This window comes from Amphiura filiformis, chromosome 19 (genome assembly GCF_039555335.1).
Source record: "Amphiura filiformis chromosome 19, Afil_fr2py, whole genome shotgun sequence".
Classification (NCBI taxonomy): Eukaryota; Metazoa; Echinodermata; class Ophiuroidea; order Amphilepidida; family Amphiuridae; genus Amphiura; species Amphiura filiformis.
In genome coordinates this window covers 23,608,195-23,627,724 of record NC_092646.1, presented here as the reverse complement: position 1 = coordinate 23,627,724, position 19,530 = coordinate 23,608,195, and the positions used below count along the sequence as shown (strand labels likewise).

Sequence of the window (19,530 nt, the reverse complement as noted above, 5' to 3'; positions counted from 1 at the left end):
TGAAAAAAGACACATACAGCCTGTCTCAAAAATAATTGTGCAAGTGAAAAGCGCCCTCTTTGGTAATTAGAAAATACCGTTGTGACATAATACTTACATCAACGTCACGGGCGCAGTCTTAGCTCTCAAATGCCGTTTGTTCTGTTCAATTTGCTCGTTTCAATTTCGAGATATGTTTATTTAACAACGAAAGGGAAAAATCACAATTGTGCCACTTTTACTAGGGAAGAGAGCTGTACAATGTAAATCAATGATAGCTGATGTTGATGCGTCTAATTCACTCCCCCTTTCGGGCGCATGCATTAGACGCATCAACATCAGCACGCGTGCATTATTTTGTTTAATCTCTCTCCCAACAAGTAATACGCGTTCATTAACCTATAACATGTATAAGTGCGCAATATTTGTTTGTCTTTTAACATGTCTTAAAAGTGACTAAGAGAACAGTATTTACCATGATAAAATCATTGACATGCACATGCAGAACAGCAGAATGTGAAATCCATTTTTACAGCAGAATGTGAAACGTTTATTTATCTTTTTTAAAATCTCTTTTAAGTGGAAAAAGAGAATCATCATTCCTGCATCATAATAAAACAGTCAAAAAAATTTTGTATTGTGTAATTGATGCATTCTTTTGATTTCACGAAGGAACTCTTTATAAACTTGATGCTATCACTGTTACATGTAAAGCCCTCTTCCCTAGTAAAAGTGGCACAATTGTGATTTTACCCTTTCGTCTTTAACTAAACATATCTCTAGATTAAAACAAGCAAATTGAACCGAACAAACGGCATTTGAGAGCTAAGATTACACCCTTGACGTTGATATCAGCATTATTTCACAACAGTATTTTCTAATTACCAGAGAGGGCGCTTTTCACTTGCACAATTTTTTTTGAGACAGGCTGTACAAGATAAAATTATAAAATTATATATACAATGTTAAAGATAAAATCAAGAAAATAGAGAACAAAATTTCCTCAAATCAGAAAAAAAAACACTGACAGATATCATAATCTGTCAGATATTATTGCATGAGATTCGAACCATCAATCTTCACCACCAGTTCTCTTTATCCTCGCACTATAGTCTAATGCTCTGCTCACTGGGCCACAACATATCAGGTGAATGATTACCGCATTATAATGAACACGTTTGTTCGATCTTGTTCATAATATGTGTCGATAGGTTTCACCCTTTAACTACACGTGCCCTTAATGATCAGCGATAATAGTCGGCTTTTACAGGGATGGCGCTCTCTCATTTCCATGAACTCTATAGCGCTATTAGGCGAACGTTTACGGTATAATGATTGACAATCCTTTGGTTTCGTTGGTGTTGTGATGCACTGTAAAAAAGTATTTAAACTTTAAACATTTTTAAACACTAAGCCCCCAATATTTTTCTTTCCCCCACCCCCAGTTTGCCCCCCCCCCCACTTTTGAGGTAAATCCCCCAAAATTACGTAAATTTCCACATTTTGCGGCAATTTTGCGCAACATTTTTCGATTTTGCTCCCCCTGAAATTCACTTTCCCCCAATGCCCCCCCGAAAAAACTACGGTGCCGCAACTGTGTGCTCTCACACAAAAATACTGTGCAAAGGTGGGTGACCGAGCCGATCAAGAAACGTGATGCAAATGTTAACACAAGTGTTTAAAGTCTAAACACTGTTTTTACAGTGTAGTTTTTAGATTTTGTATCAAATAGAGAAGTTCCTTTCCCTGTCGGCATCATGACTGCCACGCCCAGTTGTCACTTTGGTGAATTGGCCTTTTATTACCAAAGCATCTTTCATCTGGAATTATTGCTACCGACGCCCGTCGCATCCATTAAGGGAATTACACAGATACGACCGTCAGCAGATTTTACCTGGATTTAATCATCTGTGATTTAATTAAAGATACGATTTAATTGAGGTAAGATCATTGTTTCAATACTTTTTGTTGCAATTTTGTAAATATCCAAGAGTTTTTTTGATGGTTTCTTTATTTATATCTTGTAAAAATATTACCGCATCGTAGACGACAAAAGAAAAGTGTGATATAACATCAAATGGAGAGTGAAATGTTGCTACATGCTAAAAATTCATACGTATAAAATTGAAATAAACAAACAAATATACCACACAGAAAACATATATTATCGTTTTCAAATTTATCATCCCATATGAGATGATTAAATGGTCGAACTTTAGAAAAATAAATGATTGCTGAAAGTGTGCTTGTTTGTCAATAAACGATAGGCACATACTGAATTGAAATAAACAAAAATATAATACAGAAAACAATGACAATGACATTTCTAAAACCCACCATTTTAATGTGTTCAATTAATTTATTGAAAACGCATATTTCACGTTTAATTTGAATAAGCGAAAGAAATGTCTTTTCATATCGCTAGTGTTTTAGTGTAAAGAAAAACCGATTTGAAGTTGAACATTGATACAATTTTGGTTAAAATTCTAAGTAATTTCTATAAATAATTTGTGCACCCGTTGGGCCGTGGTTGAGATTTCAAAATATATGTCAATGAACCCCGTTTTTAAATGTTACCAAGCCAAATTAGGCAAAGATGAATAGCATTGACATCGGGATAATCTATTTGAAACACACACCCCCACTGATGAAGACTCTCGAATTCCAACCAAATAAATAATGTGCTATTCCATTTAAAATCCACACTACACCTATTTTGAAAATATCTTCTACAGGGAGAGTATGAATTTCAAATGAAATGAACACATTAGGCAGCTCCATTTGACTTTCACCCGCTGAGAAAGAATCTTCCCAGAGGGAGCATGAGTTTCAAATAAAGCATGGTTAATGTGCTAATTCCATTTGAAATACATACGCCCCTGTGAACAATATTTCCAAAATCTTCCACAGGGGGAGTGGGGACTTTCAATTGATTAGCCCAATTCAGGATCCAACCATTTTTATCCATGAAAGGTGTAGAAGATTTTGGAAAGTTCCAAACAAAATTGATTAATTTGAGGCTAAATAAAGTGTAAAGTTCAACTGGATTTTATACATTTCAACGGGAATTTCCATATAAAATTAGCAATATTTCCAGCTGAATTAGGCATAAGGTGTAACTGGAGAGGGTGTGTGGATTTTAAATGGAATAACCCATTTAGGATATTATCTGCATGGTCCTGGGATAATTTTTTTCTTTCATGTAATTTTAAAAGAAATCTTTGTTCTTAACTGAAAACCTAATTGCTTAAATTCTTAAGTTCAACTTTCTTTAAAAAAATCTAAATGTCTTGGTTTATACTCGACTCGGTTATTCAATTAGTACGTTTTTGTTCAGTTGTGATTTTAATCATGTTATCATTATAATTTCTCAAACAATACAAAAACAATTAATGGTTCCCCCTTTCTATTAGAAACATTAGATTGAAACACGAAACGGAGAAATGGTTAAGTATACGCCTAACGTCAAAATGTAATTTTACCACGTCCAGGAACACCATTAGAGAGAATAATATTTTTCGTAAACTTACACACAGGCCCAAACATACCCCACACACTCACCCCCCCCAAACACCCACACCCCACCCGCCTCACATACCCCATGCCCACACACCCAACACCCCTAATCAACAAACCTCAATATTAATTGGCTGCTCTTACTGTTGTCATCCATACACCCCCTATGGAAGACATGACCTTAATCTCCCACACAGGGAGTGTGAATTTCAAATGGGGTATATACATCTGCATGTTACCTACTGTGTAATCTGCAAAAGGATGTCCAACACAGGGGCGCTGACGCGGAGCAACGCAACAGTGGTTACCTGAATGGGTGGCTCCATTTGAAATATACACCCCCTGTTGATGTTGCTGTAAAAGGAGACGTGATCATGTTTTGAAGATATACGAAAGAGGAGTTTTGTTTATTTTTAGGTATTAAAATAAAAACTAATTTGAATACATACTTTCAAACAATTTGTGTATTTTAGATTTTTAGTTGTCAAGCTAAACACGTAGACGCTAGGCTTTATGATGTAAGAACCTTTTTTTTCGTAACAATTTATCCACTATCTACTTTCCAATAAAATAATTGAATCGTCAAGTTAATTCGATATACTCTTTATTCATTTTAATTTGTTTAGTTATTTATTTAATGTATATTTGTAACGATACCGGTGTATTTTATTATAGAATTTCGCAAATACCCTTTCGGAAACTTGAAGTTCAATATTGATAAAAAGAAATCAATATACTGCTTGTCATGCACTCTTAAACTTCCCAAAACGATTGCTTAATAGTGATAAAAATATTTACAAAATTTCAAAATCTAAAGAAAAATGCACTTACGCATTAAACGAGTATATTAAGCGTATTTAGCTATACTTAAAATTTTCCATGCCAATTTGGATATAAGATGTAAGAAATAAAAGATTATACGTGTTTTTCTTTAAGAAGTATTGCGTTTGGCGGTGCGTAAAATGCAAAGATAACTGACAGGTTCCAATTGAAATTGATACCTTTATGACCGTTTTCACTTTGTTACCATGGCAACGGATCACGTGATTGTCAAACAATGAGAGACGTCGACAATTGTTGGAATAACGTATATTCTATTGAGCTTTATTGCAAAGTATATCAGTCTTGTAATAACATCAGATTTTGATATTGCAACATCAAATTTGAACTCTTCATATCTTCTACATAATTATTATTTGCTAATATTGAATAAATTTGAATGTCTAACCCGTAACCCGTAACTGTATCAAGTCCTTGAACATAAACGATTAATATTTTGTGTCTTGTTTCTAACTCTTGTAACAGCGTTCACAGAGGATGATTTAAGGAAGCCCCATCATGCACTGTAAAAGTGTTATCACTAGAGTTTCAACTGCCACTTTACTTTTCAAATCCCATTGAACTCTGTGCAAAAGATGTTGTTTTAGAATTGCCCGTGTGTCATTATTACTTGGTCGATTTCAGATCTAAAGTGATGTATGCATGAAGGATAATTCACACCTTCTGTAGATAACATAAAATGTGAAATCGACCAACCTTTTGAAGGTGTTTTTATTGTAAATATATCTGTCAAAATTCAAATTTCACCATGCACGTGTGTATGCAGTGGGCGGGCAGTGGTGTCATGTTCACTCACACAGCTGTGCTAACCGCAAGACTTGCTGGGAAGTGCTTAAATCATCCTCTGCAGCGTTCAATACCTATTCAAAGCATTTAAAATGTTAATTTTCTATTATTTTTTAGACCGGAGAAAATGTTGATTTGTAAGCTATTTTATATATTATTTTTACACACTCTCTTAAATTGGCCGATTATGTGATGCGATCAAGCAAAATCAGTCGGAACTCGGAAATATTGATTTTGAGATATAGCCAAACAAAGGATATTTTTCCTTTTGTTTTCTCTTGTTTTGGAAACTCTTTAATTGCTCATATCTTTGGGACTGGTTGTTCAGTTTCGATGGGGTTTTCTGCAAAATCCAGGTTTGTAAATGCTTTTTACAATCCAATAAGAAACTGAAAATTTAATATTTCCGAGTTCCGACTGATTTTGCATGATCGCATCACATATGTCAATCTTTTAACGATTGATGATAGGAATCAATCTTAAAAGGGCATTTTGTGATCCACAGCCTCATCCCCCCACTTTTCTCAAAAAAAGTTGAGATTTTTATATCACTGGAAACCTATGGCTACATAATGTTTATATACAAAAAAATTCTTGCAGATTATTTCGTTTAGCAAAGATATCGTGAAATTTGAATTACAACACATTGTCTATGGAGCAGTGTAATACACATAAGCAGTGTAATACACTCGCAAACGCAAAATCGGAAACAACTGAAATTTTGGGAATAAGCTTTTTTCGTGGATATCTACTGAAAAATGTCATAAAAAGAGGATGCTAGGATCACGAAATACTCCTTTAATAGATTGAAAAATATATTGAACTGTTGTTTGTTTTCACTCTAACTCTCTTTGTATCTAATCAAGTGTTACTCCTAATGTACTCCCAAATGATTATGTTGCATATGTTTGGAATGAGATTTCAAAACTGTTTTAGAGTGAACATTTTCAAAGGCCCCTCTTTAAATGTCAGATTCTGAGGATAAACCCCCTAGAATACCACAAAAAGTCTTGGAAGTGATCCATGTTCTCTAATAAATTTATTTATTATGTATTAAGTTTTCCTAAAGTATATATTCCAAATTTTGAAAAATCTAAAAATAAATAAATAAGTAAATACAAATCTGACAAATCCCAGAAATAATATTGAGGAGGGAGGGCACAGTGTCAACACCCTATATATTATAAATATTTTTTCATATACAGCTCCATACTCCGTTGGTGAAATCAATATTCTATTATTGACATAGATAAAGAAAGTTTACATATGCATTGTGATATACACGTGTGATCGAATATTATGATACAAGCACCTGGATCTTAGGTGAATGGGCTAAATGTGTTCCTTTATATAAATGTAATTCTCAAAATTAAATATATCACAATTTTAACTTACGATTTAAAAATCATTACGCCAAAAATGCAGTAAAATGTATCCAGAGCAAACAGCAATGGCCGCTAATTAGTGTATTTAATTTCAAGTTAGTGTATTAAAAACAAAACCTGGGTTTTACCTGAAAACAAATCGAATTTCCTTGTAATAGCAACACCATATGGGATACTAGAGCATGCGCAAATCGTAATAACGTGTAGAATAGAACTTGGTGGTATCTCATAGTCGTACTATGCTTAGCCTGAGTCGCTCGGCCTATCTCGAACAAAATCGCCATGCGTAGCTATTGAGAAACGAGAGGATTCGCCGTACCATCACGGCAATTTTTGACACGAAGATATAGGGATGATGACGCTGTGGAGGGTCGATATCAAAATATTAATTTTATACGGCCTAATAATAAGTCAGATCGCGCATAATGATTGATGATAATAATTTTTCTTTTTCTTTTCTTTTTTGTTGTTGAATCTTTCTTCTGTAGAGACAACGGGTATCGAGAATGAATGCATTATTAGGTCTAAACTTAGCTTTTTGTGTCGTCACAATAGCCATAGCCTACCCGTCTGGTCCGCCCATAAATCACTTTGGTTTTCGAAGTGTCTGCACCGATATGAACCCTAAACCAGGACACACCCGAGAACCACAGGTTAACACACCATCGCCTTATAAGATTACATTGAGTCAGGACTCCTATGCAAATGACCTACGAATACAAGGTTTGTATGTGTATTTAAGGGCTCGGGTAGTGACGTTTTCACGTATTTTTGGACCTGAGAGCACATCAGACATATCGAATTGCATTTTGAATAAGAGTAATGTCCTTCTGATGTCAAATAATTGTTGAAATTCGTTATATAATACACCTCAAAAAATACTGTGCAAACGTTGCTATCCGATTCCTTAATAATATTGTGATATTTTCGTAGCTGACACTAGCTGGTTCAATAAAGTAGAGGAGGTCAGATAAACAAATAAAATATATATATAATAAATTTCCTTTATGGGCAGAATTCCCCCTTATAAAAAAAGGAAGAGAAAAGTGCCCGCTGACAAAAAAAATGAAAGAGAAAATCGGGAAGACAAAAGAAAAGAAAATGGGCAAGACACCCGTTTCGGCCTAAATCATGGGCCAAAATAGTGTAAAATACAGTAGGGGGGGCCTACCAATTTTTGCACGTTACGCGTACACATTGTCTCAATGTACCCCCTTTCTGAAGCTCGAAGACTAAATAAACGGTATGTGCAATTGAGAATATTTTTTTCTTTTCCCTGAAATTTTGATTTGCCTCCCCCACCAAGAAAGCTGGCTACGCCCTGTTAAACGATTTGTCATGATATGACTTGATGAATAATGATATTATAGGTGTACTCATAAGTTTAATATGTAAACTTATTACTGTACATATCTTTTTTAAAGCTCTTGTTTTCAAGATTCGGCAGATTTCATGAGCTGTCATGTATTTCTAACAATTTGAAAAACAGAAAAAATTACCATTATAAATCACCTTTATTATTTTTTGGGACTCATCGGGGCTGAAGATGTAAGATTGGGCAATAAGGATAATAATACTTATTTGCTTCGTTTTCATCAAGTGAAAATATAAAATAGACATACCTGTAACTCTTTGTAAACAACAATATTTGTCTGTTTTGACTTTGTAGTAAATGTAACTGGTAAAAACATCCGACAGAGATTCGCTGGATTTATGCTTCAAGCTCGTAAAGTCGGCCGTAAAATGCCTCTTGGAACATTCAGTCATTTTAGCATGGGAACGCAAGGACTTCATTGCGCACCTGGTAACGATGTAAGTACGTATTGTGTAATGAAGGAAGTGTATTATACGGGCCAATGAGCGAACCTTGTGGAATACCACGATTCACTTAAGTTTATAATGACGTAAGCAAAATATGTACAGAAACAAACTACATGTATGTCCCAGCAGTTGTTACTACTTTAGTTTACAGAAACTCTTCTTTAAATTGTGTTTTTTTAAGTAGTGTTTCTATATATGTTCTTCGCGGTAATTCGATTTTAATTTAAAGCATTACAGCTCAATTAAAAGCTATTAGGCCCTATGATTGAGCACATCTATAGCATAGTTGCTGTATTTGCTACCATGATGATTAAAAACGTCGCTATCCGATCCCTTATATACACATAAATTCGTATAGGAGTCACGACTCAACGTTATCTTATAAGGCGATGGTGTGTTAACCTGTGGTTCTCGGGTGTGTCCTGGTTTAGGGTTCATATCGGTGCAGACACTTCGAAAACCAAAGTGTTTTATGGGTGGACCAGACGGGTAGGCTATGGCTATTGAAGGACGTGGCACTGTTTGTCAGGTTTAGAAGATGCTTAGATAGCGTAGCTTTGAATATGGATTAAAACAAAGTTCGGCACACTGTGAACATTAGGAGTATCTCGCCAAATGTCGTAGTCACAACTATTTAGCGACAGTGCAGCTATTGGAGTATAGATGAATAATGAATTATCAACATTATTTTGCCTTTTTATATTTCTGTGAACTAGACAACTTGGGGACACAGCAACGCTGACCACAAATTAGTAGCGAGTGCTATGTGGAGCCCTCCTAAATGGGATAATGGAGAAATACAATTTGTGTAAGTTATTTTCTATATAACATTTTGGCCTACAACTCACGGTTGAGTCATTTATTATTTTTTCTAACAAAACATTATATAATTTTCAATTCTAGACCTGGACAATACCAACAAATATCATTCTATTATTCACATATTTTTTAGCTATTTTTAACATAGATTTGCCTTACTTTATCAACTTTTTCATCTTTCTCTGCCTTTTTATGGTAATTTTTATTCTATAAATTGTATATTTGTGTGGAAACTGAGGGCGCTATTTACATATATTTTAAGTTTAATTTCGCCCAATATTATAATTTATTCCTTTCATTTTATGATAAAAAAATAGAAAATTTCCTTGCTATTTGTTACTCATTATTCTGATGTTTTTTAAAACATCAGAATACTGAGTAATAATAATAATGACATCAAAATGTCATTACACAAATGTAAAGATGCAGACAAGGATTAAGATAAGTAGCGCCATCAGTGTTCACCTTTGCTTTAAAATGAATACAATTCTACATGCCATCAAACAACCGTGAACGATTTCACCTACACATATAAATAACTCCACGTGCAAGATGAGTCAAATCTGAGGAAAATTTGGAATTTACTTAAAAAGAAAAAAATTTAGCTGCCTGATAGAATGAGATAACGGGTGCCATAATGATACTATATGATTATAAAGGGCAGCTTTCTGCGTTTCTGTTTTTATGGAGCTGGAGTTTTAACATTTAAGGATGATCTTGGAAAGCACATACACATACGTTGAACATTAATGCGTTCATCCAGGATGTGGAAAGTGTACATTAGTTGCAGAGTTGCTAAAATACGGGGTGTAGAAATTAGTTGAGTACCCAGCAAACACAAAACGTTTTCGACGTCATTCGCAAAAGGTTATAAAAGGTTGTCAGAAAGCGTTTAAATGTCGGGTTATATAAAGGGTATATTAAGAGTATAAAACGTTTTCATAACCTTAAAAAACATTTTTGATAATCTACTGCTCAGCAAACAAAATGTTTTACAGAAAACGTTTAAATGTCGGGTTATATAAAGGGTATAAAAACGTTTTAATAACATTCCAATAACATTCTTGAAAATTTGATACAAAACATTCTAAACAGAATGTTATTTTGGGGTTGAAAAAATATTTTGCGAAAAATGTTTGCCCAAAATATTTTCAATAATGTTTTAAAAACGTTTTCATGACCTTTATATAACCCGACATTTAAATGTTATTAAAAGGTTTTGAAAAAAACATTTTAAGAACATTTATGTGTTTGCTGGGTTCAAATATTTTAGCATAATGTTATTTAAGTATTGACGCAATATTTGGCAAAAATGTTTGCAAAAATAGTTTACAATAACATTTTTTGAAAACATTTAAAGATATTGTTGTAGTGTGCTTTCATACAAAACGTTTTAAAACGTTATCATGACCTTTATATAACCCGACATTTTAATGTTATTAAAACGTTTTTACCTAAACCAAAAGCCAAAATATAACTTATTTAAAACGTTTTTAAAACGTTTTTGTGTTTGCTGGGTAATTGCGTTTACCCATGATGTGGAAAGCGTACATTAGTTACAGACCTGTTGGGACCCGGGATGTAGAAATCGCATATTATTTGCAGGAATCCGGGATATGGAAAGTGCACATCTAATAGTTGCAGAATTACGAGAACCAAGAATTTGGAAAGCGCGCATTAGTTGCAGAATAGCGGGAACCCGGGATGTGGAAAGCGTACATTAGTTGCAGAATTACGTGAACCCGGGATGTGGATAGCGCACATTAGTTGTAGAATAGCGGGAACCCGGTACATGGAAAACGTACATTAGTTGCAAAATTGCGGGAACCCGGGATATGGAAAGCACACATTAGTTGCAGAATTGTGGGAACCCGGGATGTGGAAAGCGCACATTAGTTGCAGAATTGCGGGAATCTGGGATATGGAATGCGCACATTAGTTGCAGAATTGCGGGAACCCGGGATATGGAAAGCGTACATTAGTTGCAGAATTACGTGAACTCGGGATGTGGATAGCGCACATTAGTTGCAGAATTGCGGGAATCTGGGATATGGAATGCGCACATTAGTTGCAGAATTGCGGGAACCCGGGATATGGAAAGCGTACATTAGTTGCAAAATTGCGGGAACCCGGGATATGGAAAGCACACATTAGTTGCAGAATTGTGGGAACCCGGGATGTGGAAAGCGCACATTAGTTGCAGAATTGCGGGAATCTGGGATATGGAATGCGCACATTAGTTGCAGAATTGCGGGAACCCGGGATATGGAAAGCGTACATTAGTTGCAGAATTACGTGAACTCGGGATATGGAAAGTGCACATTAGTTGCAGAATTGCGGGAACCCAGGATGTGGAAAGCGCACATTAGTTGCAGAATTGCGGGAACTCAGGATGGGGAAAGCGCACATTAGTTGCAGAATTGAGGGAACCCGGGAAGTGGAAAGCGCACATTAGTTGCAGAATTGCGTGAACCCAGGATGTGGAAAGCGCACATTAGTTGCAGAATTGAGGGAACCCGGGAAGTGGAAAGCGCACATTAGCTGCAGAATTGAGGGAACCCAGGATGTGGAAAGCGCACATTAGTTACAGAATTGTACTTATTGCATGAACCCAGGAAGTGGAAAGCGCACATTAACTGCAGAATTGCGTGAACTCAGGGTGTGAAAAGCGCACATTAATTGCAGAATTACATGAACCCCTGAAGTGGAAAAGTGCACATTAGTTGCCGAATTACAAGAACTTGCGGTTTGATGCCCGAACTTACCAAATAATACAAAATATCATCGGCTGGAAATTCACCAACTTCAGCGGGCGGGAAAACACAAAGTACATCCCAATCAAACCTCCTTCAGAGTGTTAGGGTTAAAGCGTATCCAATTGAACACCATACTGGTTTTTTTTTTTCAGAGCCACAGTCGTACAAGGACCTAATATAGTGTATTGGATGGATGTGAAATCTGATATAGTAGTATACATGGGACCATCTAGACCACCCACAACGATGGAATCAGGTAAATTCTATATTTGCGATACCATCAACAATATGTGCCTTCAACTACTTTTCAAACGTCAGATGGTAACTTTTCACGACCTTCATCTAAAACGGGTTCTTCTATTTACTGTCACTATGAACCACATGGCCTTAACCCAATGGCATAGTTCAATAACCTCAATTAAACAATCAGGGTGCAAAATTTGACCTCAAGTTGCAGAGAATGAGTTTTTGTACCCAAAGTTTCAAAGGTCATTCAATGAATGTACAAATGTATTGGGGTTTAAAGACTGTGCCCTAATAGATGAGAATGTTTGTGGATCCTAGTGTTTTCGCTCTCTGTAATGTTAAGGTATTTAGTTCTATACACAACTCGAACACGCTATCGAAGCTGGCAGGTCGCATTTTTACAATATAAATGCTAAAGCGCCGATGTATCGCTGTCGTGTTTGTTGTGCGCCCTCTGATTTACAGGTCACTTTTCCTTTCCACATAATTAAAGGGCGATATTTCGACAGCCAATATGTTCTCATATCCGCAACGTCCGATGGATATAGCTGGATATGATGGACTCAGTGAACCGTAAATACCTTAAAATGACAGTGCTCCCTTGCGGCAGAAAGTATTAGGTAGGGCCAATATTTACTAAAAACCGATGCATGTTGGTGAATTTTGGTAATATTTCAACAAAAGTGTCATAATGAGAGAAACTATACCATTTCAAAGCATCAAACCCCAAATACCGTAAAACCCCGTCTACAAGCATATATAGTGGTTTTTTTTATAAAAGCTGTTATATGTTTGGATCCGTAATTTATTTGCTCAAACTCCATAATGGCGACTGGATTAATGTAGCTTTCATCAGAAGCACACTATATGCTTGTAGACGGGTCTGCTGTATAAATCAAATAAGTGTTGGCAGACTTCAAAAAATGATTTTTCTTCAAACTTTGTGCATGGATGCACCTTGGGTCAAAGTCAACAGGAATGACATTCATGTCGCCTCTGCACCTTTGGTTGCCATGGCAACCGCCAAAATGTAAATTTGCCCAATTTTCAGCATTTTCAGCATTTTCACATGTAACAAAATGTAGAAATATCAGGTCAGATTTCAGGATGAAGGAAATCATGTTCAGTACCCTTCTTTTATACAGTGAATAAGATATCCTTCTTCTCTATAAAAATCATGTAAACACAAACAAATCACTTTCAGAAGTGGGTGAAACCATTATGTAAAATAGGGGTGTTTTTCATTATTTTCGGCCATGCCAAAACTTGTGTTGGGAAAGTTGATGTAACCCCAAAGTAACACTTTTCTCACAATTATCTGCTCAGGGTAAGTAGATAAGATGTTGGTCTAGTAATATCATGAAAAAAAGTTTTGGTAATTTTCATACGTGGGAGCAGTGTTGCCAGGAAAATTGCACAATTTTCAGTTTTTTAATTTAATATATTATGAAAAATAAGGGCTTTTATCCACCTAGGGGATGATGATGCATTTTTATGATATTAGTATGAAGACATTACCAACTGTAGTGCATAAGTATCAAGTATTTCTGCCTAAGTGTTGCCAGAAACCTCACTTTTGTGACGTTTGAGATTTTATTTACAATGGAAAATGCTGATTTTAACAGACAACTCTCTTGTTAATTTTATGCAACACTCTAGTATTGTTATTTGGATTAAGTGCATGGTGTGACATGATTTGCACTGGTTTCAACACCAGTGTTGCCAGTAGCGTTGCCTTTTCAGGTGCTGTTATAAAGTAATTTTCATACGTGGGAGTAGTGTTGCCAGGAAAATTGCACAATTTTCAGGTTTTTAATTTAATATATTATGAAAAATAAGGCTTTTATCCACCTAGGGGATGATGATGTATTTTTATGATATTAGTATGAAGACATTACCAACTGTAGTGCATGAGTATCAAGTATTTCTGCCTAAATGTTGCCAGAAACCTCACTTTTATGATGTTTGAGATTTTATTTACAATGGAAAATGCTGATTTTAACAGACAACTCTCTTGTTAATTTTATGCAACACTCCAGTATTGTGATTTGGATTAAGTGCATGGTGTGACATGATTTGCATTGGTTTCAACACCAGTGTTGCCAGTAGCTTTGCCTTTTCAGGTGCTGTTATAAAGTAATTTTCATACGTGGGAGCAGTGTTGCCAGGAAAATTGCATAAATTTCAGTTTTTTAATTTAAAATATTATGACAAAAAGGGCTTTTATCCACCCAGGGGATTATGATGCATTTGTATGATATTAGTATGAAGACATTACCAACTGTAGTGCATGAGTATCAAGTATTTCTGCCTAAATGTTGCCAGAAACCTCACTTTTTTGACGTTTGAGATTTTATTTACAATGGAAAATTCTGATTTAACAGACAACTAACTATCTTGTTAATTTTATGCAACACTCTAGTATTGTGATTTGGATTAGATGCATGGTGTGACATGATTTGTATTGGTTTCAACACCAGTTTTGCCAGTAGCTTTGCCTTTTCAGGTGCTGTTATAAAGAAACAACGAAACCAGTTTTGCTAGTAACATTGTCTATTCAATGAAGTATAGCGTGAAGTATAGCGGGTCCTGGTCTGCTATTATTCACATGTCAATAACTGTATTGCTAGAAAACTCACTTTTGTATTATTGAGGTTAAATTTACTGTTTAAATTAAGTGTAGTATACTTTACTTTGCTCACTGTGATTTCAACACCAGTGTTGCTAGTAACCTTTTCAGTTTATTTGCGACGGCGAACCTGATGAGTTCGAATTTCAACCAGCCTAATCATGAAGCTCCCGTGGCCAAGCGGTTAAGGCGTAGGTCTCGTAACCCTGAGGTCCTGGGTTCAATTCCCAGGCGGATCATTTTTCTTCTTGTCTCCTTTATTATTTGCGAAGGCGAACCTGATGAATAACAATGTTTATTTATATAATTCCCGTCGATCCTGCCACTGTTTTTCCGTGTAATATTTGTGAACTTGTAAAAACAAGTCTGATCAAGCAAACTGTTTCAAAACTTAAGGACATATGCATATACCTCAACATCGACACCTAAACGTCCGTATATCAATAAAATTGAAAGCTTTGTGGAAGGTTGTTCCTGTTTAGTTACAAACAATGTTTTGAACAATTTCAAAACATGTAATGTTTTTAAGCACTGTCTGTAAATGTCGTTGGCAATCTTGTATCTTCCGTAATGTGAGTCATCAAATGAGATAAAAAAGGGTACTCTGCTGCATCATATCTAATGTATGAACTGCAACAGACATAGCTAACCATGTCACCTCTTTAGATTCTTCTGTAGCTTTCTCAATTGTTTCAAAATAACTGAAAATGTTACTAGCAACACAGGTGTTGAAATCACAGTGAGCAAAGTAAGGTATACTACACTTAATTTAAACAGTAAATTTAACCTCAATAATACAAAAGTGAGTTTTCTGGCAATACTGTTGTTGACATGTTAATAATAGCAGACCAGGACCCGCTATACTTCACGGTGTATACCAGTGCTGTTAACCTCCTTTTCTGTAAGTTTGTCAGTAAGAGTGTCATTATCCTGTAAACTGACTTGAATAGACAATGTTACTAGCAACACTGGTTTCGCTGTTTCTTTATAACAGCACCTGAAAAGGCAAAGCTACTGGCAACACTGGTGTTGAAACCAATGCAAATCATGTCACACTATGCACTAAGCTTAATCCAAATCACAATACTGGAGTGTTGCATAAAATTAACAAGAGAGTTGTCTGTTAAAATCAGTATTTTCCATCATCAATATAATCTCAAACGTCAAAAAAGTGAGGTTTCTGGCAACACTTAGGCAGAAATACTTGATACTCATGCACTACAGTTTTTAATGTCTTCATACTAATATCATAAAATGCATCATCATCCCTAGGTGGATAAAAAGCCTTATTTTTCATAATATATTAAATTAAAAACCTGAAAATTGTGCAATTTTTCTGGCAACACTGCTCCCACGTATGAAAATTACTTTATAACAGCACCTGAAAAGGCAACGCTACTGGCAACACTGGTGTTGAAACCAATGCAAATCATGTCACACCATGCACTTAATCCAAATAACAATACTAGAGTGTTGCATAAAATTAACAAGAGAGTTGTCTGTTAAAATCAGCATTTTCCATTGTAAATAAAATCTCAAACGTCAAAAAGTGAGGTTTCTGGCAACACTTAGGCAGAAATACTTGATACTCATGCACTACAGTTGGTAATGTCTTCATACTAATATCATAAAATGCATCATCATCCCCTAGGTGGATAAAAAGCCCTTATTTTTCATAATATATTAAATTAAAAACTGAAAATTGTGCAATTTTCCTGGCAACACTGCTCCCACGTATGAAATTTACCAAAACTTTTTTTTCATGATATTACTAGACCAACATCTTATCTACCTACCCTGAACAGATAATTGTGAGAAAAGTGTTACTTTGGGGGTTATATCAATTTTCCCAACACAAGTTTTGTCATTGCCGAAAATAATGAAAAACACCCCTATTTTACATAATAGTTTCACCCATTTTTGAAAATGATTTGTTTGTGTTTACATGATTTTTATAGAGAGGAAGGATGTCCTATTCACTGTATAAAAGAAGGGTACTGAACATTATTTCCTTCATCCTGAAATCTGACCTGATATTTCTACATTTTGCTACATGGGAAAATGCTGAAAATGCTGAAAATTGGGCAAATTGACATTTTCGCTGTTGCCATGGCAACCAAGGGTTTAGAGGCGATATGACTGTCACTCCTGTAGACTCTGACCCAAGGTGCATCCACACACAAAGTATTAAGAAAAATCTTTTTTTGAAGTCTGCCAACATTTTTTGAAAATATCAGATTTTTACTGCATAGTGTTCTTAAGGTTTTACGGTATTGTATTTAAACCATGGAATTAGATGTTTAAACAAACAAATGTATTGTTTTCTTTTGGTTTATTTCAGGTCAGACTGTCGTTCGTTCCTCATCGTGGTCATGCCTCCTGTCGTCCATCCTCGTATTAATCATAACATCTGCATTGCATGAAACAACCTAGACAATTCATTAGGCGGAGGCGCCGTATTTAGTGTTTGCTTTGGATATTCAATTATTTTCTTTATTTAGTCACCCGGGTAAGCCGGGTTGAAAATAAAGAAAATAATTAAATTTCCAAAGCTAACACTACATACAGCGCCTCCACCTAATGTCATTTCATCTGTCTATCATAACCTGTATTTTTTCACTGTATTGTAAAATCGTGTCTTGTATTGAATACTGTTTACACATGTCCTTAAAACTCTCTCTTGACGCAGGTATCGAACTGCAGACGATAAGTTTCAAACTTTTTTAATTAAAAAAGTAAGAAATGTAAATTTTCATGTAAAACTTCCTTCAGCTTACGTGAGTAGTGTGGTGGGAAAGATGCTTTTCGGAATTGCTCTCTTTTTGCAAACATTGCCACTGCTCAGTGCCATAAGTGGGTAAGTGCAATAGCTGCCCTGTGAACATTTAGCAATTTGCATGCAGCATATTGTACTCATCTACACATGGCAGCTATTGCACTTACCCATTTCTGGCACTGAGCAATCGATTATGTGTACACTTTAGAAGCAGCTGTGTTTAGAAACAGGATTTTTTTAATCATATTTTTGTCTAACCTTGTAAACATTATTTTAATGCTAAATGTGTAAAATTTCCAAGCTTTAAATTAAGGTGGTACGAAAGGCAAAATCAAGTTGCTCTGATTGAGATTAAAATAGACTTGTTGCAGAGAGATATGCAAAAAAATCTTAATTCCAAAATTTGAGCCAAATCGGACAAACGGTTTTTGAGATATTGCTGTTGAAAGATTATTTGTATTCTATTGTTTTTTGCCAATATATTGATGAAGTTAATGAGGAAAATTGGCAAAATGTGCTCATTAATATTAATTTTTGCCAATATTTTCCCAATATTTTATGAATAAACCTTCATACTACTTTTTACCTTTAAAATTTTGACCTGAAACTTTGCCAATGTGTCTCTATGACCTAAACCTTTAACATGTGATTTTTCCGCTTCATCTAATTTGCATATTTGCATAATTAATTAGCTTTAAGTATAATGCTAATTAATTATGCAAATATGCAAATTAGATGGGCGGAAAATCACATGTTAATGTTTTAGGCCATAGAAACACATTGGCAAAGTTTCATGTCAAAATCATATAAAATAAAAAGTAGTATGAAGGTTTATTCATAAGATATTGGTATAATATTGGCAAACATGAATATTCATGAGCACATTATGCCAATTTTCCTCATTAACTTCATCAATATATTGGCAAAAACAATAGAATACAAAGAAACTAAAAACATGTATATCTTGACAACCGTATGTCCGATTTCCTTCAAACAAAAATTATTTTGCTCAGTGTATTTAGCTTAACTTATTCAATCTATTCAAATGGTTCTAAATTCAGTTTCTGTTTTCCAGAAACATCGTTTCGAACCCCCTTAAGCATATATGATATTTCGTATGTTTAGGCTTGGGAAATAAGTTAATAGAGTGATGGCAAGAAATTTTACATTTGTCGACGTCAATTGTCGATGTGTCGACAGTGTATAGTCAGACAAACTGATCAAAATAATATAATGTATGTATTAATATAAAGTCTTACCAGAGTTACATCGCTTCACAATAAGTATAATTGAATATGATTCACGTGCAAGACATGATGACAATATAATAATCGTCATCATGTTGACCAATCTAACTAATCATCATGAGCCAATCTCGAGCACGTCTGATTAAGTTGCAGGGTTAACAAGGAGTGAAGTCTTTATTAACGCACAAAACATCGCTTCAACCAGTGCAATTGATGCACATATATAAAACGTTCACTTGATGAATGGTTATCATGGCTTACTGCACTATGATCAATATTCAATTATCGAATAAATTATCGTCACAACAATAGCTTGCAATGTGCCAATGTTTTAACATAAAACACAAGTAGATAGAGACTTGAATCAAAAGTAATTATTAAAATAACCAATTGTACTATAATAGAGTAATTATATAGGCATTTGTAACAAAACATAAAAAAGTATTAAATATATGCCTAACTTATTGTAACTATGATGAATTGATGATACACTGTTTTATTTGTGTATTGGAGAGGTATCGCGTGAACGTACTAGTGCGGCGCGATATTTGCCAGCGAAGTGGTTACATAACTCCTTGGTAACTGAATCACGCATCTTTTGGAATTGGTAGTACTTGCTATAGACTTTGTGTTGCGATCATTTCGATCGTGGTGCATAAGTCAAAAGCGTGATGCAGTTGACATATAGTGATAATCGGATTACACGTAACACTTCGCTGGCGAATAATAC

General features: G+C 35.1%; 1 protein-coding gene across 1 annotated transcript; it reads left to right on the top strand.

The window, feature by feature from the left end:
* Positions 1–1,801: 1,801 nt before the first annotated feature.
* LOC140140304 (putative defense protein Hdd11) lies at positions 1,802–17,322 on the top strand. Its single transcript, XM_072162081.1, has 6 exons — positions 1,802–1,920; positions 6,995–7,229; positions 8,176–8,318; positions 9,044–9,135; positions 12,055–12,158; positions 17,119–17,322. Exons 2-6 carry the CDS (start codon positions 7,013–7,015, stop codon positions 17,208–17,210), a joined length of 648 nt encoding a protein of 215 aa, XP_072018182.1. The 5' UTR covers positions 1,802–1,920; positions 6,995–7,012; the 3' UTR covers positions 17,211–17,322.
* Positions 17,323–19,530: the final 2,208 nt, after the last annotated feature.